The following is a 22,998-nucleotide window of genomic DNA, read 5'->3' on the forward strand; positions in this document are numbered from 1 at the left end:
TAAAAGTGCCACTTGAATGCCAGTTTTCACTTTCAGGTGACCCTGTAAACAAGAAGTGGGCAGCATTCTGACCCATAAATGTAAACAAACTTGTTTGTCTGAGCAATTGGCTGAAAAGCAGGACTGAGTGGACTTGTAGGCTCTAAAGTTTTACACTGTTTTGTTTTTGAATGCAGTTATGTAACAACAAAAACGTACATTTATAAGTTGCATTTCCATTATAAAGAGATTGCACTACAGTACTTGTATGAGGTGAATTGAAAAATACTATTTCTTTTATCTTTTGTACAGTGCAAATATTTGTAATCAAAAATAATAATACAAAGTGATCATTGTAGACTTTGTATTCTGTATTGTAATTGAAATAAATATATTTGAAAATGTAGAAAATACCCCAAAATATTTAAATAAATGCTACTGTATTATTTAACAGTGTGATTAAAACTGTGATTTCTATGGTTTTTTTAATCTCACAATTAATTGCAATTAATGTTTTTAATAGCGTTTTTATAATAGCGTGCTATTATATTTATCTATGCTATAAATAGCTTTCAGCATGAAGACTGTTAGGGGAGATCATGTATCAACTCAACTGTGTTGCTTTTGTTTTCTAATTATAAGCACTGCTTTCTGGGAATTTTAGCAGGATTCAGGCCAGCTGGTGTGTCATGAACATGTTCCAATTTATATCTGAAATGACCTGTCTTACTGTAGTTTCTTTTCCTTTTTCCCCTTCCCTTCACACCTCCCTTCTGCCCACTTCCCAAACTGACAACTGGTAACACATTTCAATTTCACTTACACACTTGGTCGAGACTGTGGCCGTAAATGTGCTGTTTGGTCAGTCGATCCTGATGCAGGCCTTTGTATTACTCCTGGAGAAGGCAGCCCTGAAGATGTTGAAGCAATGATTGTGGCAGACAAAAGAGGTGGTGGCGGAAGGGGGGGATTCATATTCTAGTATTAAAAGAATAAAAAGAGCAAGAGAAAATACAGTGTATTAAGATACTGAAAAAGAATCTTTAACAGTAAATTAGTTGAGCACAGCATTCTACCATCAGTTGATAAGACATAACTAGACAACTAGGTTTGTCTCTCTTTTTTCCAGTTTAAGATCTTGAATTCACTAGAGCCAGTTTAGGAAACACACAAGTAATTTCCCAGCACAGGGGAAGCTGAAAGTGTTGTTTCTAATTATAACAAACAACATTTTCATGAGAATTCTTAACAAGAAACCAGAAGCCTTCCAAGAGGTAGGTTTTACATCCTTTACTGTTGAATAGACTTCAATCCCTGGTTGTTTTTGTAGCCTGAAGCTGAAACGCAATATACAATTCAGCTGCAGTGCACCCAAAACCACGCCTTCTAGTGGAAAATTCCCTTTGATGTGTGGCTACAAAAAGCAAGAACAATAGTAGACCACAGTCACTGTGCTATTGTTGCCATTTTCATTTATTCTTTTATTTAGAAGTGCCAGCTTTTGAAATTCAGTATTATCAAGACTGGTAATCTTTAACAAGAACACCAGTGAAAAGCTGCAGTTCCCTTACAGGCAGATCCTAACGGGGGTTCTGCCTACAGGATTCCATTCCATTTGAAAATCAATAGAGTAATTGTTACTTTCTGATCTATAAAACCTCAGATAATTCTTTAGGAGCCTGTGTACTTACACTCCTGGGAAAACAGGCTCAGAAAGGGGGATTGCCCCCCCAAAACCCTCTTTGAACCATCTCATTATGAACCATCACACTGAATCATATATTATGAATATAACCCCCCCAGTATGTGATACAGAAAGCATAAACTATTTTCATTTATAAACTCTACTGTAAAACAATCCCTTAATTTCTAAACAAATTTCTGAACCATTCCATTGTTCATTCAGCTTTGAAGACCCCAAATTAAAAATATACATTGACAAAATGTATTGTATGCCTGTCTGTTCCAATACATCAGCACATAAATATAAATTGCGACCATAACATTCAGAATTCAAATTATATTCAATCAGATTTTTTGTCTGAACACTGATTTGTTAAGTTTTTTCTTTCACATTTTTCTAAGTAAATATTCAGACAAGATGTTGTAGCACCACACACAGTGAGATTACCACCAGACTGCATTTAATGTATTAATAAAAGACAGCTTCATAAAATGCAATCTTGCACTTTTAGTATTCAGTAATGAACTATATGTTCATGGTTTTCAAAACCTAGCAGAAATGGTTACACATCAACCAGCCTTATAAGCACAATATAATGAAAATGTATTCCTCAAAATTGTTTAATAATAGTGTGATCAGTAAGGTAAGATGGGAAACTGATTATAGATACAGCCTTGTGATTTCAAAATAAATCAACTGTACCCAATACAGAACGTACATGACCTCCCAGAAGAATGTAATATGTGCTATGCTAGCAACATCTGTATACATTGGCCAGATAATATCCATTTAGGATTCTAGACCAGTGAAACAAAAAAAACCCCAAGGTTTTAAAAAATGTTTGGCACTGGATAACAAAACTATCAAAACTACTTTATTTTATTTTTGTTGACAACGTTATTTATAGTCCAATTATATAATGGACAGGAGATTATTTGGAATTTACAAATTCAGTTACTTTCTTAACACTTGAACTGTAACATCCACAGATATTACAATTCCACTGGCATGGAAGTGTATGGTGAGATATCTCTTGTACTTTATTGGTTCTGTTAATACACTTAATTGTACACCAGTACCATAGTACAGGATCTCTGCTTGTTTTTGTTTTTAAATAAAACCAGACCATGGAAAGTATTTTGCTGAAGAAGGTTAATGAAATTAAACTAATGGAGTTCAACACCTTAAGTAACTATAATTATGTTTGCCTACCAAAAATTTGACAATAGTTAGACTGCTGGCATATTGACAACTGCCCATCATGCTGACCAATACTGTCTCAGGCCTGATCTACACTACTAAATTATGCTGACATAGCTACATCACAAGGATTGCAGGGGTGGGTGGCACAGGGAAATCACACCCTCTAGTCAACTTTGCTATGCTGAAAAAGCTCAGGTGTAGACAACTACGCTGAAAGAAGAGCGCTTCTGTCAGCATAGCTAATGTTATTTGGGGAGGTGGTATTACCATACTGATAGAAAAACTACAATAGAGGGTTATGCCAGCATAGGCTCTGGAGTGTGGACATGGCCTCATTGTTTCCTTATATCCCCTCTTTGTCTCCATCTGTTGTTTCTTGCCTTATACAAGGGGTGGCAAACTTTCTGGCCTGAGGGCCACATCGGGGTTGCGAAACTGTATGGAGGGCCGGGTAGGGAAGGCTGTGCCTCCCCAAACAGCCTGGCCCCCGCCCCCTCCCACTTCCTGACTGCCCCCTCAGAACCCCCAACCCATCCAACCAGCCCGCTCCTTGTCCCCTGACCGCCCTCTCCCAGGACTCCTGCCCCTAACCATCCCCTGGGACCCCATCCCCATCCAACCCCCCCTGCTCCCTGTCCCCTGATTCCCCCAACCCCTATCAACACCCCTTCCCCCTGACAGGTCACCCTAGACTCCACCCCCTACTCCCTGTCCCCTGGGACCCCATCCCCTATCATAGAGATAGAGGTGGTTAGGGACTATTTAGAAAAGCTGGACGTGCACAAGTCCATGGGGCCGGACGAATTGCATCCGAGAGTGCTGAAGGAATTGGCGGCTGTGATTGCAGAGCCCTTGGCCATTATCTTTGAAAACTCGTGGCGAACGGGGGAAGTCCCGGATGACTGGAAAAAGGCTAATGTAGTGCCCATCTTTAAAAAAGGGAAGAAGGAGGATCCTGGGAACTACAGGCCAGTCAGCCTCACCTCAGTCCCTGGAAAAATCATGGAGCAGGTCCTCAAAGAATCAATCCTGAAGCACTTAGAGGAGAGGAAAGTGATCAGGAACAGTCAGCATGGATTCACCAAGGGAAGGTCATGCCTGACTAATCTAATCGCCTTTTATGATGAGATTACTGGTTCTGTGGATGAAGGGAAAGCAGTGGATGTATTGTTTCTTGACTTTAGCAAAGCTTTTGACACGGTCTCCCACAGCATTCTTGTCAGCAAGTTAAGGAAGTATGGGCCGGATGAATGCACTATAAGGTGGGTAGAAAGCTGGCTAGATTGTCGGGCTCAACGGGTAGTGATCAATGGCTCCATGTCTAGTTGGCAGCCGGTGTCAAGTGGAGTGCCCCAGGGGTCGGTCCTGGGGCCCGTTTTGTTCAATATCTTCATAAATGATCTGGAGGATGGTGTGGATTGCACTCTCAGCAAATTTGCGGATGATACTAAACTGGGAGGAGTGGTAGATACGCTGGAGGGGAGGGATAGGATACAGAAGGACCTAGACAAATTGGAGGATTGGGCCAAAAGAAATCTAATGAGGTTCAATAAGGATAAGTGCAGGGTCCTGCACTTAGGATGGAAGAATCCAATGCACCGCTACAGACTAGGGACCGAATGGCTCGGCAGCAGTTCTGCGGAAAAGGACCTAGGGGTGACAGTGGACGAGAAGCTGGATATGAGTCAGCAGTGTGCCCTTGTTGCCAAGAAGGCCAATGGCATTTTGGGATGTATAAGTAGGGGCATAGCGAGCAGATCGAGGGACGTGATCGTTCCCCTCTATTCGACACTGGTGAGGCCTCATCTGGAGTACTGTGTCCAGTTTTGGGCCCCACACTACAGGAAGGATGTGGATAAATTGGAAAGAGTACAGCGAAGGGCAACAAAAATGATTAGGGGTCTAGAGCACATGACTTATGAGGAGAGGCTGAGGGAGCTGGGATTGTTTAGTCTGCAGAAGAGAAGAATGAGGGGGGATTTGATAGCTGCTTTCAACTACCTGAAAGGGGGTTTCAAAGAGGATGGCTCTAGACTGTTCTCAATGGTAGCAGATGACAGAACGAGGAGTAATGGTCTCAAGTTGCAATGGGGGAGGTTTAGATTGGATATTAGGAAAAACTTTTTCACTAAGAGGGTGGTGAAACACTGGAATGCGTTACCTAGGGAGGTGGTAGAATCTCCTTCCTTAGAGGTTTTTAAGGTCAGGCTTGACAAAGCCCTGGCTAGGATGATTTAACTGGAACTTGGTCCTGCTTTGAGCAGGGGGTTGGACTAGATGACCTTCTGGGGTCCCTTCCAACCCTGATATTCTATGATTCTATGATTCTAACCCCCCCGCTTCCTATCCCCTGACCCACCCATCCCATCCAATTGCCCCTGCTCCCTGCCCCGACTGCCACCCAGAACCTTCTGCCCCTTCTCCAAACCCCCCCCCCCGCCCCCTTACCATGCCGCTCAGAGCAGCAGGAGCTTGCAGTCATGCCGCCACGCTCCCCGGCAGGAGCTACGGGCCACAGTGCTGGCAGTGCGTCGATCTGAGGCTGTGGGGGGAGGCAGGACAGCAGGGGAGGGGCTGGGGGCTAGCTGTCCTGACCAGGAGCTCAAGGGCCAGCAGGACAGTCCTGCGGGCCAGATGTGGCCCGCGGGCCATAATTTGCTCACCTCTGCCTTATACTGAAGGTAACTATAGACTTATGGTGGAGTGTAGAGTACAGACATTGCATGCCCACCTTGCATGGGTATAAATAACAGCGTAGATGCTGAGGTGGGCAGGCTAATCAGAGAGTCAGGAGGCCAGGGAGGTCCCGTCCTCTGTGTGAGCTGGATTTGCCTGGGTCAGACAGAGCGGGGCAGAGCTAAGGAGAAAGTAGGGGCCCAAGCTAAGCTGGGGAGCAGAGCTGTGCCAGATCCAGAGGGACCAGAAAAGCAGCCCAGAGAGAGCAGACCCTGTCCTGGGAGCAGAGCTGCAGCCCCAAAGCCAGAGACACAGCCCAGAGAGAGCAGACTTGACCTGGGAGGAGAGCTGCAGCAACCAGAGCCAGAGGAGCCAGAAAAGCAGCCCAGGAAGCAGGTCAGTGCTGGGAGCAGAGTCACAGAAGCAGCCTGCAGAGCAGACCTGTCCTGGGAGCAGAGCTGCAGCAACCAGAGCCAGAGGGGCCAAAGAAGCAGCCCAAGGAGCTGAAGGCAGAGCAGCAGCAGTGCAGAGACAGAGTAGTGGAGCTGGGGCTGGAGCAGTCTGGAGCTGGGTGTGGTGAGCAGCTGGGGAGACCGAAGGGGACCCTGGGCAGCAGGCCAGCACAGGGAGATGCCTCAGCCAAGAGGCTCTGCAGGCCAGGCTTGGATCAGAACCCCAACAGGGTGGGTGCAACACTGGGAAGAAGGGTCCTACCACTTAGAGCCTGAGAGCGCGTGGCCACCATCAGAGCAAGTGTCCAACCCACAGCATCCCTACAGCACAGCCAAGGCCTGAGAAGAAGGCCTGGGACTTACAAGGAACAGACTGTGAACTGCCCTGACATTCCAGAGACACAGTTTGTGATATTCCCTGCCACAGAGCAGGTTGATGTGTTTTCTTTAACCTTTCCCATTTTTCCTTATTCTTTTTAAAATTAGTTGTTGATTAAATAACTTGCATTTGCTTTAACTTGTATGTAATGGTCAGTGGGTCAGAGAAGTGCCCAGTGCAGAGAGAGTACCCGAAGTGAGGACACCCTAGCCCCTGTCCTAGGTGACCACAGCTGAGTTGGGGGTCAAGCCCACCAGGAATCCTGGGCCCAGGCTTGTTGGGGTTACAAGGACTCTGCCAGACAGGAGAGTGGAAGGGGAGTCCTCAAGGGCAGGGAGGCCACTGGGTAAAGGAAGTGGGAGTGAGGACTCAGATCCTTTCGCTAGCTACCCACTTCACTGGGGTAGTGCAGAAGCCAGGAAAGTTCCCCACAATAGCGGGACTATTCCCCCGCTTACACATGCTTGAACCTTAGGCAATATACTCTACACAGCTCTCTACAAGCCTAAGTAATACCTCAAACATCTAAACGTATTTTTAGCAATGTAATCTCCCATCACCTCCCCACTGCTGGAGCCTTTCCCTGCCACATTGAAAGGCTCTAGCAGCAAGGAAAGGCTCTGGCAGTGGGGACGCAATGGAGAAAGGCTCCAGCAGCAGGGAAAGGTTCTGGCAGCTCCTGTACTCTCTATTACTCTCTGCTGTAAACATAGACAGCCTATGGGGCTATGTTCACATTAGCTCTGGAGTGTATACATGGCCTCTTTGTTTCCTTGTACTCCCCTTTCTGTCTCCATTTGTTGTTTCTTGTCTTATGCTGAGATGGCAAGCTCTACGGGGCAGGGACTAACTCTTTGTTCTGTGTTTATGCAGGGCCTAGCCAATGGAGTCCTGCTCCAGAACTGGGGCCCCTAAGTGCTATGGTAATACAAATGTAATAATAGTAATAGTAACAATACTAATAATGTAAACTAGTATTCAAAACAACCAACAAAAGCACGGGACCCTCTTATATCTATCCTTTATGAGAGAGGTCAACTATGAGTCCTTGGAAACTAATTCTGACAATATGCAGCATATATTTACACACAATATGCAGACACCACCAGTTTACACTTTGATTATCTTCTAAAATGCGTATCCTTCTTGGAGATGTACTTTACTTTTATGAATACATGCTATAAAGAGAGTTCTTATTTTTTTTTTTAAAGTCCAGTCCCCGACAACATTCTATTCTATTCTATTCTATTCTATTCTATTCTATTCTATTCAGGTCCTTATGCTATCCTCGCCATTGTCTAATCCTATACTATAGGGATAAAATCTGCAGCGAGCTGCACCCCAATTAAACTTCATAAGACTTGGCAAGTACTTAGAAATCTAAACAAAATACCTGATTGACTGTAGACAAAAAAATGCTCCACAAATTGCTCTGCTTCAACTTAATAAACTAGATCCAAATGCTTTAGCCAAATTTTCAGAAATTCTGGCATTCAGCCATCTCTTAGAGATACTGAGAGACAAATCTGCCTCTAGTTCAAGCCAAGTCTGACAGTTCCTATATTCAATACTTCATACAAAAAAAGCACTAAAATAAGTGAGGGAGTAAAACCCTTTATGCTGGTTAAAAAGGAATTTTTTGCCTAATGAAATTCGAAGAGGAAAAAATAGAGCTCACTGTGACTGCATAATCACTTTCCAGCCACGGAATGCACTTGACTGTAGAAAACAGCATTTTTAAAAAGTCTTCACCATAAATGGAAGGGTTTTGAATTTTAAAAAGTACAACACACCGCATTCTGTTGCAAAATAGCTAAAATGATATGCTATATTATTTACTTCAGGTTAAAAATTGCATATAGGCATCCCTCCTATGTTCTAGGCACTCATAAATAATCTTAAAATTCAGATGTAAGAAATCCACTTCTCTACCTCTATCAACTAAAGATCAATAATCATCTTAAACATCAAAATATTACAAAAGACATAATAGCAAAGTAACAATAATATGTCCTATCACCCTCTGATCATCACCTGCCAAAATGTCTGGAAAAACATGCGCCTTGCACCATGCCCAGAAGGTTAATTAATTCAGATTCAGGTCTAACAAAATTCCTAAACTATGACCTAACTACTAACAAAAGCCACACTGATATAATCCCTCATCACTTTTGGTTGTTTCCCCCAGTCTACCGAAATTATCTTCCTTTTATAAAGACTAAACATCAGACAGCTAGCCTCTTATTTATGCCCCCTCCTGCAGAGTTATTTGTACCATTGAATCAGATGGTTCGACATGAAGGAGATATAGAGCGAAGTGTCATTAGCACACTAAAGCATGACAGTCCATGCTTCCTTACCAGACAACTTCATATTCAATCACACACACACACAAATTGTGTGTGAGACCAGGATAGAATCCTGTAGTTCCCCCTTTAGGGTAACAAATAACCCATGATTTCCCTCAGAGTCATCCAAAGTAAAACAATGTGCTACTATTTACTGCAAACTTGTCAACACCACTTCATATTCAGCAGTATCAAAAGGCAGCAGCATGGACACTGCTGGATAGGAGATCATTGCCCAAACCCACCAAAGTAGTTTCAGTCTCATATCAGAATCTAAAGGCAGAATGATCATGAGGCAACCAATATGATGGTGTCACATTACATTTCTCTTCCTCTGCTACTTCTGAATGGAATTCTCTCACTCTACTAGGGCAAATTACCTCCTTTCTCCTCCTTCAAAATACCTGTTAACCATCTGCATTTTTCAGTGAAAACCATGGCAAGTATCTTTCTACTATTAGAAGTTATACCATACAAATTATACCTAAATTATTATTTTGTTTCTGTTAGTGTGGAGAGAGAGAACTCCTGTTGAATTATCATCTCAGGTACAACTTCTTTAAAACCATATTCTGAATTTCTTTCAGAAACAGTGAAATTATAGATCTTGTAAATATAAAATTAAATTTTGCAGAGGCAGTACAAGTAGTTTACAATGCATGTAGCTATTACTGCAATTTGAAAATTGTCTCACTCCTTATGCTTATCTCTCCCAATGCTTATCTATAAGGATTTTAGCCCAAAGTCATAAATTTCACATCTCATAGAACTTTTGGCTTTGGTCAAAACAGCATCCACAACTGTAGTATTACAAAGGGAATAAGAATTGCAATCTTGACATTCTTTGGACCATACATGTGTATCACTTTCAAGACAGGAGAGTGCAACCACTCAATCATAGCAGGGCCTTAAACATGAGCACAGCTACAAGATCCACAGAGTCCTTAGCTCCAGGAACACTCTCAGATTTGTCCTGGAGCCATTTGCTCTCCAGTTCAACCTAGAGGGCTTGTCATACCCTCCCTAGAAAATAAGCGTGCCTCTTATCCTATAAGGGATGGAACAAGGCAGTAACTTTTTCTCCTTTAGTCCCCACAGATATATGATAGATACATTTTTTCAGAGATTCTTTAAAGATGGACACTTGTTACTTAGAGGAGTTGGTTGGGACTTCCTGTTCTGACTCTTCAGTTCTTCCTCCTTCTTCTTCTCAGCTCAGTTTGTTGTAACATAAAAAGAGCTGTATTAAGTGAACTAAACCTTGTGCCATCTTTGGGTTAGTCCATAGTTAAAACAATAGCCACCACCTTTAAGTAAAACATCAGAGGTATAGAAACATGAGCCTGAAATTACTAGGTTGTTTATGGTCATCACATATGATAACCAGAAACACCAATCAAAGCGTAGCAAAAGTTTTGGGATTAAAGACTCCCTGTTGCATTCAGATTCCCAAGCAATTTCCACAGTATTCAGAATCAAGAGGAAAGTTAAAGGGAGAGCCTTAAAGATCAATAAATAAAAATCCGTGAGCTAGTTCCCACTTCTAAATACAAAAAAAAGAAATTAAGCCAACAATGGTTAACAGGTTATGAATGTCAAGAAACAACTGCACCTATCACTAATATTAATACTATCCAAGATACCAAGGAGTTATTGGTCTCAGAGTCCAGAGATGCGTAAACATCGTTTACAGATACAAAATCTACCTTACACAACTCCAAAACAGCCATCTGGAACTGTTAGGATCTGTCTAGCACACTATTACAAATAAGACAGGAAGTTATGGAATAGGAGAGAAAGGGGAATTTTAAAAGAACTATTGTGCATTCTGTGACCATAGGCTGCTTCATCTGAAGAAGCGTCTAACATTATTTACAGTAAAAGAATACAAAGGCCACAAGACTGCAGCTTGTATATATAGAAAGAATAAAGCAGCCGTCTCACAGTTTCTTCTTATTGAAAATAAGGTAACAAAAAAAAAGAACATTAAGAGTCAACAGACTTCAGTACATAAAGCCCAGGACTTCAAGCAGACTCAGAGAATAAATTCAGATTCCCCATAGGAATTACATGCCTTGCCTAATCAGAGGCCTAATCCGGAACCTGGTCAAAAAGAAAGCACCACTAGAGGATGTGAACCAACGATGTCTCTCCCCCTCTGGGCTATACTTACTGCTGTGGTTTAACTCTTGCGGGTATTAATGCCACAGCCTTTGTCAGGCATTTTTGAAGAAACTCCAATGCAACTAAAAGAACGTGTAGTTTTAATGACTTTCACTAACAGCAAAATAAAGTGACTTGCATGTTTGGCAACAAACATGGAGTTACTGGATCTCATAGAATAAAGAAGAGTACTAGTTATGACAGAGGAAAAAACCTTAAGACAGAACTCTTACAAGTTTCTTGAAATCACGATGTTGAATCACACGTCTTTTTGAGTTTGGGTACCTGAGCCAGAAACAAGACCTACTAGTGGACATCTGCAACTTCTCATCTTGCATGGCACAGATGATTATGGTACTGACATTGTCTGCCGGTTCTTACAGGTACCCTCATGAAGGAGAGGCAGGGAAGAATAAAAAGGCCAAAAATTACAAAGGCATGTTCTGGAGTAGCTTACAGGGAGTGGCAGTAGGTGCAATAGTAGGGCAGCATGGAATTCAAAAAAGATGCTATCAATTCTAAGAAGAGGCACCTATATCTGAATCTGGATTTCTCTCCTGGAAGAACTGCTCTGCAGTACTGACTGCACAGTGACTTAAATTCTCTGTGAAATGTTTTGTCTCAGAAGATACTTTTTTTTCAGTCAATAAGAGAAAGCTGGATCTAAACACAGAAAATGCACATTAAGTGCCCCTTATCTGAGCTAGGCAACTACTGTTGTGTTGTCTGTACTCACTAGCACTGTCTTCCATATCAAGATGTCTCTAACAGATGAAAGAGACTTCCTCAGAGTACAGGACATGGATTAGAGACAAAACTACTAATGTTAGACATATTTACATAGCAGGACAGGATAACTTGCATCCAAAAGTTCTAAAAGATCTGGCGAATAAGCTCTCTGGACTGTTAAAGTTGATTTTTAATAAGTCTTGGAACACTGGGGAAGTTCCAGAAGACTGGAAGAAAGCTTATGTCATATAAATATTTTAAAAAGATAATCTGGATGACCCCATTTAATTATAGACTTGTCAGCCTGACTTCATTTCAGGCAAAACAATGTAACAGCTGATATGGAACTTGGTTAATAAAGAATTAAAGGATGGTAACATAACTCATGTCAACCAGTGTATGTTTAAGGAAAATAAATCTTGTCAAACTAAATTTGACATAATTTTAGATTAGACTATTTCATTTAGTTGATAATGAAAATAGTGTTGATGTAGTGTACTTAAAACTTCTGTAAGGCATTTGATTTGATAACACAATATTTTGATTAAGAAACTGGAATGATACAAAATCAACAAGGCACATATGAAACAGATTTAAAAACTGGCTAACTGATGGCTCTTAAAATGTATTTGTAAATGGGGAGTCATCATTGAGTTGGTGTTCTTCTAGTAGGGTCCCACAGGGATTAGTTACATCATCATCAATGACCTGACTCAACCTGTGCAAGACAGAGCTTATGCTTGTGGGCTGAGGGAAGAGTTCACAGCCATAGTGCAATCTCCTTTGGTTGAGCCACAATCAAAAAATTCAGTCTGTAGCTCTTGGATTAAAGTAAATTAATTCTAAGATCTCACCTAACAGCACTTCAACCATCTCCAGGTAGCTAGAAGACTCAATCCCATCCTGCCAAACGATGATGTGGCCTCAGTTACTCGCACCTTTGTTGCCTTTCAGCTGAACTAAAACAATGTGGGTCTGGCATCTTCACAACTGGGAAACTCCAACTGCTAGAGAATGCTGCAGTCTCCTCTCAGCAACATGAGCTACTGTGAACACAACAAATTTGTCCTCCACTCCCCACACTGGTTTCCCATAGAATAATTAAGTACATTCAAGACCACAGTCCTTATCTTCGAGACACTTTATGGAGTGGTCACAGCGTGCCTAAAAGATCGACTAAAGCTCTGGGATGAAGATCATGGTTGACAACTACGCCCCTCTGGCAAAACTGAACTTTCAACTGTAAAGTGTAAAGATTGTCTGTGAAGGAGACTGAGCTATTTTGGAGGTTGGCACAAGACTATGGAATGAACCACCCCAGGAATGAAGGGCCATTACAAACTTCATTACTATCCGCATGTCCCCATACCTTCTAAATTAATTTGATTTTAAAAAACGTGTTTAATCGGCATTTTAATTGTACTGCTAAATAATAGAATACCATTTATTTAAATATATTTTGACGTTTTCTACTTTTTCAAATACATTGATTTCAATTACAGAGAATATAAAGTATACAGTGCTCACTTTATATTATTTTTGATTATATTTTTTACAGTGCAAATATTTGTAAACAAAAGAAAGTCTTTTTCAACTCACTTCATACATGTACTATAGTACAATCATGAAAATGCAACGTACAAATGTAGAATTATTATTATTATTATTATTATTATTTTACATAGTGTCTTCTAGAATGGTGGCCGAAACATGAAGGGGAATATGACTGTTTAGCATATCTGGCACCCGGCAACACCGGCTATGGCTAAAAATGCCATTCAAATGCTTGTTCTCACTTTTAGGTGACACTGTAAATAAGAAGCTAGCAGCATTGTCTCAAACAAACTTGTCTGTCTTAGCAATTGGCTTAACAAGAAGTTTTGCATCCTTTTGGTTTTTGCTTTGTTATTGAGCACAGTTATGTAACAAAAAAAAAAATCTACATTTATTAGGTGCATTTCCATGATAAAGAAATTGCACTACAGTACTTGTAGGAGATGAACTGAAAAATAGTATTTTTTTTACATACAAAATGGGAAATGACTGCCTATGAAGGAGTACTGCGGAGAGGGATATGGAGGTCATAGTGGACCACAAGCTAAATATGAGTCAACAGTGTAACGCTGTTGAAAAAAAAACCCTGAACATTATTCTGGGGTATATTAGCGGACGTGTTGTAATCAAGGCATGAGAAGTAATTCTTCGACTCTACTCCGTGCTGATTAGGCCTCAATTTGAGTACTGTGTCCAGTTCTGGGTGCCATGTTTCAGGAAAGATGTGGACAAATTGGAGAGAGTCAAGAGAAGAGCAACAAAAATGATTAAAGGTCTAGAAAACATGATCTATGAGGGAAGACTGAAAAAACTGGATTTGTTTAGTCTGGAAAAGAAAAGACTGAGGGGGACATAATAGTTTTCAAGTACATAAAAGGTTGTTACAAAGAGGATGGAGAAAAATTGTTCTTAACCTCTGAGGATAGGGCAAGAAGCAATGGGCTTAAATTGCAGCAAGGGAGGTGTAGGTTGGACATTAGGAAAAACTTCCTAACTGTCAGGGTGGTTAAGTACTGGAATAAATTGCCTAGGAAGGTAGTGGAACCTCCATCATTGGAGATTTTTAAGAGCAGGTTAGACAAACACCTTGTCAGGGATGGTCTAGGTAATACTTAGTCCTGCCACAAGTGCAGAGGACTGGACTAGATGGCCTCTCGAGGTCCCTTCCAGTCCTATGATTCTATTATTTATCTTTTTTTATAGTTTAAGTATTTGTAATAAAAATAATATAAAGTGAGTACTGTACACATTGTATTCTGTGTTGTAATTGAAATCAATATATTTGAAAATGTAGAAAACATGAAAAATATTTAAATAAATTGTATTCTATTATTGTTTAACAGTGCAACTAAAACTGTGACTAATCGGGATTAATTTTTTTAATCCAGTTAATTTGTTTTGGGTTCATTGCTTGAGATAACTGTGACCGACAGCCCCTATATCTATATCTATATATTATAATTTTATAATATTATAGAATATAAAAATATTCCCAAAACAAAAACCCTTCTCCCTCCAGGGAGTAGATGAGAGAACAAAAGCATGACATATATTAATCAAGTAACTTTATGCACTATTGGAAGATGCTCAGATATTACAGTGCTGAGAGTGGTGTAAGAATCTTCATAGAATAGAACAAAAGAAATTAAAAGAATATCATTACTGATAAAATTTGCAAATGATAAAAAGATTGGGGACTGGTAAGTAATGAAGAGGACAGGAACTGTTCAATGTGGTCTGGATCTCAACAATCAGCAATGTGTGTTTCAATATAGCCAAATATAAGATCTTACCTTTAGGAACAAAGAATGAAGACCATACTTACAGAATGGGGGACGCTATCATGGGAAGCAGTAACTTTAAAAGACTTGAGGATCATGGTGGATAATAAACTGAACATGACCTCTCAGTGCAACACTATGGCCAAAAGAACTAATGAGGTCTTTGGATGTACAAACAAAGAAATATCAGATAAGAGTAGGGAGGTTATATTATCTCTGTATTTGGGATAGGTGCACCTATCATTGGAATACTGTGTCCAGTTCTGGTGTCCACAATTCTAGGATGTGAAAAACTGGAGAGGTTTCAGAGAAGAGCCATGAGAATAAGTAAAGGATTGGAAAACATGCCTTATAATGGGAGATGCAAGGAGCTGAATTTATTTAGCTTGTATGATGGAATATACCCTGTATTCATACCCTACATGCTACTGTAATAATCTTTGTACAAAGTATGCCTGTAGGTATCATTTGAAAACTCATAATCTGCTGGTCAGTATTGTCCTGGTAAAATGTGTGTGGAAACACTGTACTTGAAGTTAAAAGATTCCCCTGTGTGGTGTTAACAATACATGTTCCAAACCCCATAGCCCTGCCCAAATAGAACCTGGCAAACCGGTCTGTCCTAAACAAAGAAATGTGTGCTTGCCTTAATTTACATTTAAGCAGTAAACAGAGTCATCAAGCAGGAAGGGAAGACAAAGGAAGTTCAAACAGGTGAAAAACCAGGAGGGAACAAGACTTCTGGATCTCAGCTGGAAATTTTTTCAAGAGGGGGACTGAAACTATAAAAAGGAGGCACAAACATTCTAAGGCACCTCTTTTTCTTTCCCTGCCCATCGCATTCACTGCACCTGAAGAGACAAAGAAAGCAGCCACTGGACTCTGTGGGAGAGGTCTTGACCTAAAGACTTTGGTCAGTAAGACTGCTGAAAGCACGTGGTGAGAAAACTTTGCTTTGAATCTATATAGTTTCTTACGTTAGGCACCAGTAAGTGTTTTATCTTTATTTTTCTTGCAACTATTTCTCACTTTTATGCCTCATTACTTTCACTTAAAATCTCTCTCTTTGTAGTTAATAAACATTTTTATTGTTTTATCTAATCCAGTGTGCTCAAACTGAAGTACTGGGTAATGTCATTTGGAGTAACAAATTGTGGGCATATAATTCCCTTAAAGGAATAATGGACTTAATATATTCGTATTGTCCAGGAGCAGCTGGGCAGAACAGGACTATCATGGGGTGTATGTGCCACATGCTAGCCCAGCAACCAAATGGGTAATACAGGCACTGCTGGCCACTGCTGATCTGCAGTTTCACAGCAGCTGGGAGAATAAAAGGGCTGGGAAGCAGAAGAGCCGGGAGGCTAACAGAGGAGTGAGCAGACTGGAAAAAGGAATGTCTGTGCTAGAGAGACACCCAGGGACAAACACCCCAGAAAAGTGGCCAACAGATTTAAGAAACTACAGAGGCCTGAGGGAAGGTAGAAAGGAGCTCAAGGCACTTTCAGAATCAGCGAATCCTGACTACTTGTCTAGCCTGAGGGCCCTGAACTGGAAACCCAGAGGAGTGCGTGAGCCTAAGTTCCATTACCAACCCACTGATAGACCTGAGAACAGAGAGAGTTTCCAGATTCCTGGACACCAAGAATGGACTGACAGCCCTGCTGAGCTGCGTGATCCAGAGACATACCCGCCTGTTTGTCCAGGGAGGCACTGTTGCACGAACACTGCCTCATAAGGCCTTATGTTTCTGGGGAAAAATATGGGACTGGAATTGTGTTTGGGTCATCCTGCAATAATCTTTAAGGCTGGTAAGAGCCAAGGTGTGGCTGGCTGGCTGGCTGGCTGCAGAACACTCACAGACATAGCTGGGAGTGACTTACATGCTGGAGGCTGTTTGTGAACAGTCTAGGTTGGGGGCCAAAGCAGCAAAATATTGTAAAGGGCACCGCAGGTTACAGGGCAGGGGTGACACAGCAACTCAGTCTGGATTGTACCCTGGTATGTCACAGCTTGTCAAAGAGAAGGTTAAGGGATAACTTAATCACAGTCTACAAGTGCCTACATAGGGAACAGAAATTTTAAAATAGAGGCTTCTTCAATCTGTCAGACAAAGATATAAAAAAGTTTAATGGTTGGAAGTTGAAGATATACAAACTGAGACTAGAAATAATGTGCAAATTTTTAACAGAGAGGGTAATTAACCATTGGAGCAACTTACAGGGGCTGTTATGGATTCTCCATCACTGGAAATTTTAAAATCAAGATTGGATGTTTTTCTAACAGATATGCTCTAGTTCAATCACAGATATTGGATTTGCAAAAGGAATTAATTCAGGAAAGGTCTACAGCCTGTTTTATGTGGAGATCAGACTAAATTATAAGAATGGTCCCTTTTGGCCTTAAAAACTGAATCTATGAAAACAGGAGAGCTAACAGACTTTGCTGCAAATGCGGCTATAGTATTTGATATTCAGAGAGGTCAGACAGGATCATCAAAATAGGCTCATCTGATTTAGAAATGGAAGACCCAGGTACAGCAGATGGTTCAGGGACTGTTCCATGACAGTTCTGGGTACTGAATGCATGAGGGACAAAGATCCAGAAGTTGAGGATTCAAGCAAGTTGCTCTTCATAAGACACTTCTTTCCCCTTTTCCTTAGTTTATTTGCTTTCTGACTCATGTTGAGTAAAAATTATGTTCTCTTGGGAAGGGGCAGGAGTATGCTTCTCATACTTACTCCACAGCAAGGCAGAGCAAGACTCGCAATGAAAGGCATAGGATGCTGTCCAGGATCTTTAGTGCCAAACTTTTGCCATAGTTCAATGTGTGCTACTGCATATCACAGATGTAATCACATCAAACAACCCAAAAGTTTCTAACTAGTTTACCAGAATTGCAGAAAGGAGAATGACAATGGAGACAAAAGATGCACAAGGAGCCTCAGTTTTGTCAAATGCTACTTACGCCAAGAGCAGCTTGGTAGGTGACCTCAGATGGGAAGGTAAATGAAGGCCCAGTTGTAACCGGGCTGCTAGGGGGTGGGGTCACAATTAGTCCTGTGGTACTGATATGAACCTGTCAAAAAAAGAAAAAGAGTGATGTCAGTTTTAGGTAGTTCCTAAAACAATACCTTGTCATGGTAGATTAGTACACTTTTTGATTAATGTACTACCAGCACTCTTCTGTGAATACCACCATCAGCAACTTTAGCTTGTTACTTTGACTTTCTGATAGTAATTTACATAGAATATTTGTATTAGATGACACTGCTAATTTTTCAGTCTCTATATAAGACAGAAATAATCTTTCAGAAAAATTGGGAGATATACATGCAACTAACTGGGTGAAAAACACTGTATGTTTATTTTTCTCTTAATAGCAGAGAGCAAATGAGTTTAAATATAAAACATTTAATTAGCTTGTAAGCTTTATGTGAAATCCTCTCAGCATTTTATAGCTTTCTTTAGTATATTCTCCCCACAACTGTCAACTTTACAAGTACTGTCATACAGAAGACTGTTCATCAAAGACAAAAAGAAAAGGAGTACTTGTGGCACCTTAGAAACTAACAAATTTGAGTATAAACTTTCGTGAACTACAGCTCACTTCATCGGATGCTGTAGCTCACAAAAGCTTATGCTCAAATAAATTTGTTAGTCTCTAAGGTGCCACAAGTACTCCTTTTCTTTTTGAGAATACAGACTAACACGGCTGCTACTCTGAAACCTGTCATCAAAGACAGTAATGTGTAATCAAAACATTAGAAGAACACTCAAGGTTTTTTAAAAATAGAATCAGATATAATCTAATTCGCTCCCTTATCAGTATCAGAGATTGTTCAAAGTCCAAGAGTTTCTGAAATCAAATTTATCTTTTACCATGTATGCTCTTTGTTAATTTTCAGTATTTTATTCAATTTGGACAAAATGCAACTGAGTAGTCCAGTTTCTTGTTCCTATATATTATAATAAATCTGCTGATGGTTTTCTTTTATTTACAGCACTTGAACAGAATGCTTAAACTGAAAAACCTTTTTATTCACATTACAATAAAAATTTGCACAAAAAAAAAAATCCCCCAAGACCCCTAAATTTGGAGCCTAAACTAGTGGAAAACATCCCTTTACATATAATTTATTACATATGTTTAGTTTGAAAAGGATTTGAAGCCTTTATTATGATAAAAATGCTTTAGGATATTCATTAAAATGTATGAAATGTTCTGTATTTAATTTCAGGTAGCTTACCTGAGAAGGAGCACTGCAGGAGAGGCCCGTCAGTTCACTTATTCGGGCAGCTGCTGTGGGGTTACTGGAGCTGATGAGGACAGGAGGACTAATTTCCACCGAGTGACGGTTTTGAGAAGACTGCGAGGACTTGTTGGACATGGTAAGGGAGGTAAAGGAATGCCGTTTTTTGGTGTTCTTCTTTGTATCAGCGTGCTTTTGGACTGAATTGTTGTGGGATGCCCCAGAGGTACCTTCTCCAGAGTCAACAACAGAACCTGAGGGCTTATCCAACTCTATCAGCTGCTTGGCTGCCGTATTAAACTGCAAAACAACCAACACATTAAGAAATGATTTTAGAAATCTTTAATTTAAGAAAATTAAAGAAGTAGTTGACTAGACAGAGGAAACACTTCTAGACTTTACTTTTATTCATAAATAAGAATCAAACTGAAAACTACAGAATTCAGAACTCTTTATGATGTACTGACTCACTCTACAACAAGATGCCCTACAGGAACAAGTCTTTCACTGTAACCTACTTAAGTGAAGTTTGACATGGTCATTCTACACTGTCTTTTGAGCTTTTCCAAAGAGATATGACACAAGCCTGAAGACCTAATGCTTTTGTGGTCACTTCTGTTAATGGATTTCACAACTCTTGCATGTTTGATTAGCAGAAGCAGTAATAAAAGCAACAGACTTTTGGTTTTAATTTATCCATAATTTATCCATTAATATCTTGTCCATTATGATAAATTACACTATATTAAGTAGGCAACTAAATCCTGTCTCTGTAATAAAGAAATAAAGAATCTTGGGCATTTTAATCTTCTGACAGTTAGAAGATTAACACTAGATAAAATAAAATAAAATAAAATTGAGAAGGGTAAGAGTTTATTCTTCATAAAACCATGGTTCCACTGCCAGGAATTTCTATGTATAGCTTAAAACTGTTGTGAGAAACAGTATAGGGAGACACATTCATTCACAAACTAAAGTACATCAATACAAGTAGACTACAAGTGCTTCTTTAAACATATTAATCCTCATTAAAAATAATGCCCATTTTTAGTGTGAATAACTTCTATTTGGAAAATTTGTTTGTATTTTGCCGGGGCGGGGCAGGAGGCAGGGAGGAGTATTTTTTCATGAAGAACCAAGTAAGAACAATCAAGAGGAAAAGTATAGAATTATTTACTATGGAGTTACTGTTTTTTCACCTCAGCATAGTCTTTTCTTTATTTACTTTAGCCATTTTCCTGGGAGCCACAAGACTCCTATGTTCAGGGGAAGTTTAAAAAATGCTTTATTTTACCAAAACCTCACTATATAATTATTGTATTATTTGTATTCTGGCAGCCCCCACACTGAGCTAGGTGCTGTCCACACAAAAGGAAGCCAGCCCATGCCCTGAACAGCTTACAATCTAAGAAGGTAAGTACTATACAAAAGGTGGGAGATAGAGATAAAATATACTGTCAAAATAGTATGTGCTTGTACATGTGTGTACAAATATGCCCACAGGCATACTTATACAGACTTTATTAAAAATATTAACTATCCCCAACTGACTTCTACTTTAGCCAGTATTGGTTGGCAAATTTCATGTAGACTTCATAATACAAATGGGTCTTCAACTGGGATCTGAAGGATCTGTTCAGGGAGGAAACTCAATGCCAGTGGGAGTGTGTAGAAAAAAAATACATGTGGGAGAAACAGATAAATGGGGGTAAAGGCTGGAATTGCCAGAGTAGTAGAGGATCAACATTAAAACAGACAAAAGCAGATAAGCAGGAAAAGGCAGAGTTGTGGAATGCCTGGAAGGCAAGGACAAAAGGTTTGAACTTAGTGTCATGGAAAGGGGGAGTCATTTGAGGCATTCAGAGGGTGGGATGACCTGGTCAGAGCAATAATCCTGAAGATGATTTTAGTGTTTTGAATGGAGTAGAGAAGAGCAATAGGAATTTCACAGAATTTCACAGGATTAAACAACATGGTGGTAAACATTTCCAAGACCTGTGTATAGTATGACTTCCCCTGTTGCTACCATTGTTGGTGAATTATATCTTTCAAAGACTGTTAGTACGGGCAAGGCCACAGATAACCTAGGGCAGTCCTGTTCCATTGTAGGGAGAGCCTAACCATAACGGTTATACACACAGCTCTGCCAATAAATTTGCAAAACCGTGCTCCTTATTTAGTATTGAGATTGAACATTTTATAAAAAAAGACTAAAAACATGTTTTTAAGTAGCTAAGGGAAACATTTTATGCTAATTTATTACAGTGCTTTAAATTGATTAAATTCCAGATACGTGGGCTGGAGGACACAAAGCAAGAAAAAAATGTTAACAAGAAGCTGAAGAAAATTGCTCTGCCACTTGAATTCTCGTGGTCCTATCCTGCAGACTGGATAAGTAGCTAGGCACTGTGAGGATTAGACATACTGCAGATTTTGTACTCATATCCAATTTATTCTTCCATCTCAGATTAAAATTCTTCACATCATTCACAAGAATATGAACATCCTAACTCCTAGCAAAACATGTTTTACATAATGGCAATGACAGTTTAAGTTCCCATCCATTTCTATTCCGTCTGCAATGTATGTAATGAAGATTTTGTTCCCAAATGACCCAGAATTACAGAAAGAAAAGCAATACTTCATTTAGAAAGCAAGAATCACCTATTGGGGAAGAGCAATTAAATGAGTGAAAGGCTTACCCAAGGGTCTCAAAAACCACTGCTAAAAGCTTCCTCAGGTAACTGTTCCACTTAATTATGTTTGTTTACTTTCTGAAACTAATAATGCCTGCAGGATCTGTTTCCTCTATATAGAGGGAACCCCAAATTAGAGAAAGATTTTTGGCATGTTTATGGGATTAATCCAAGATTAGTCAAGTGTAAGGAATCTGCTGAACTCTCTTAGGTAGGGAAACAAACACAAAAGAGCGGCATATACGTTAAACCGTGGAATGCACTGGCTATTGGCCTTTCCTTAAAAACAATCTGGAGACTGTAACAGTTACAGAGTATAGCTGCTCACTTCTTCCTTCGGATAGGAAAGGGAGAGCTCATCCAGTCTGCTCTTTTGTGCCTGAGCTGCAGACACATCAGAGGATCAGTGAAGCATACATCCCCATCCCTAACTACAAAGCACGAGGAAATAAGCCACACCACATTTATGTTCCGTTTATTAGTTCCCTCTTCTCAATCTCAACTACCAGTCATCTATCACTACAGCCCACCTTCAACCTGAACACCAATGGGCACACTTGAAATCTGACTAGAATTTACTGATTATATGTTCATGTGTTTTCATGATTAATATAGAATTGGTATGGCTTTCACAAGTTACATTGTAGGTAGTACTGTAACGGATTTAGTATAGGTGTGTGTATATAAATAAATCTGGTGTCCAATTGCAAATGGTGAGTGCAAAAGATTGGTTTTCAATAGTGCTTAAGAAAGCTTGTATGAATTGGTTATATATGTTTTTAGTGATTGTTCTAAAGTTTGTATTCATGATAATGTAGAAATTACAGAACTGAAGACCTTCATCATATAGGCTAGAATGAATTTATTGCCCTTTAGCTTTTTCTGGTACGAACAGTTAGCAAAGTTTCATCTCAGCACTTTCATTCAGCATTAGGCTGGGGCTAAGTCTCTCTCAGTCAAGGATCCTTGATTGTGAAATTCCCAAACAGGCTACTTCTAGGGCACACGTCAAGACCCATTTATTTCCCTTGGCTTAGCAATTTTGAGGACCCTTTTCAATGTGAATGTAAAGGTTATTTACAATGAATACTCTTTAAATAA

The 22,998-nt window shown here is 40.0% G+C and overlaps 1 protein-coding gene across 1 annotated transcript in view; it reads right to left on the minus strand.

Moving 5' to 3' along the window:
- The window catches only part of SH3RF1 (SH3 domain containing ring finger 1), a 160,044-nt gene that overhangs the window by 46,110 nt on the left and 90,936 nt on the right, over positions 1–22,998 (minus strand). Inside the window, exons 5-7 of the mRNA XM_038400901.2 lie at positions 19,199–19,501; positions 17,917–18,027; positions 803–957 (exon numbers count right to left, since the gene is read on the minus strand). Of these exons, the coding sequence (XP_038256829.1) occupies positions 803–957; positions 17,917–18,027; positions 19,199–19,501 (569 nt within the window). The remainder of the gene's footprint in view (positions 1–802; positions 958–17,916; positions 18,028–19,198; positions 19,502–22,998) is intronic.

This window comes from Dermochelys coriacea, chromosome 4 (genome assembly GCF_009764565.3).
Source record: "Dermochelys coriacea isolate rDerCor1 chromosome 4, rDerCor1.pri.v4, whole genome shotgun sequence".
NCBI lineage: Eukaryota > Metazoa > Chordata > Testudines > Dermochelyidae > Dermochelys > Dermochelys coriacea.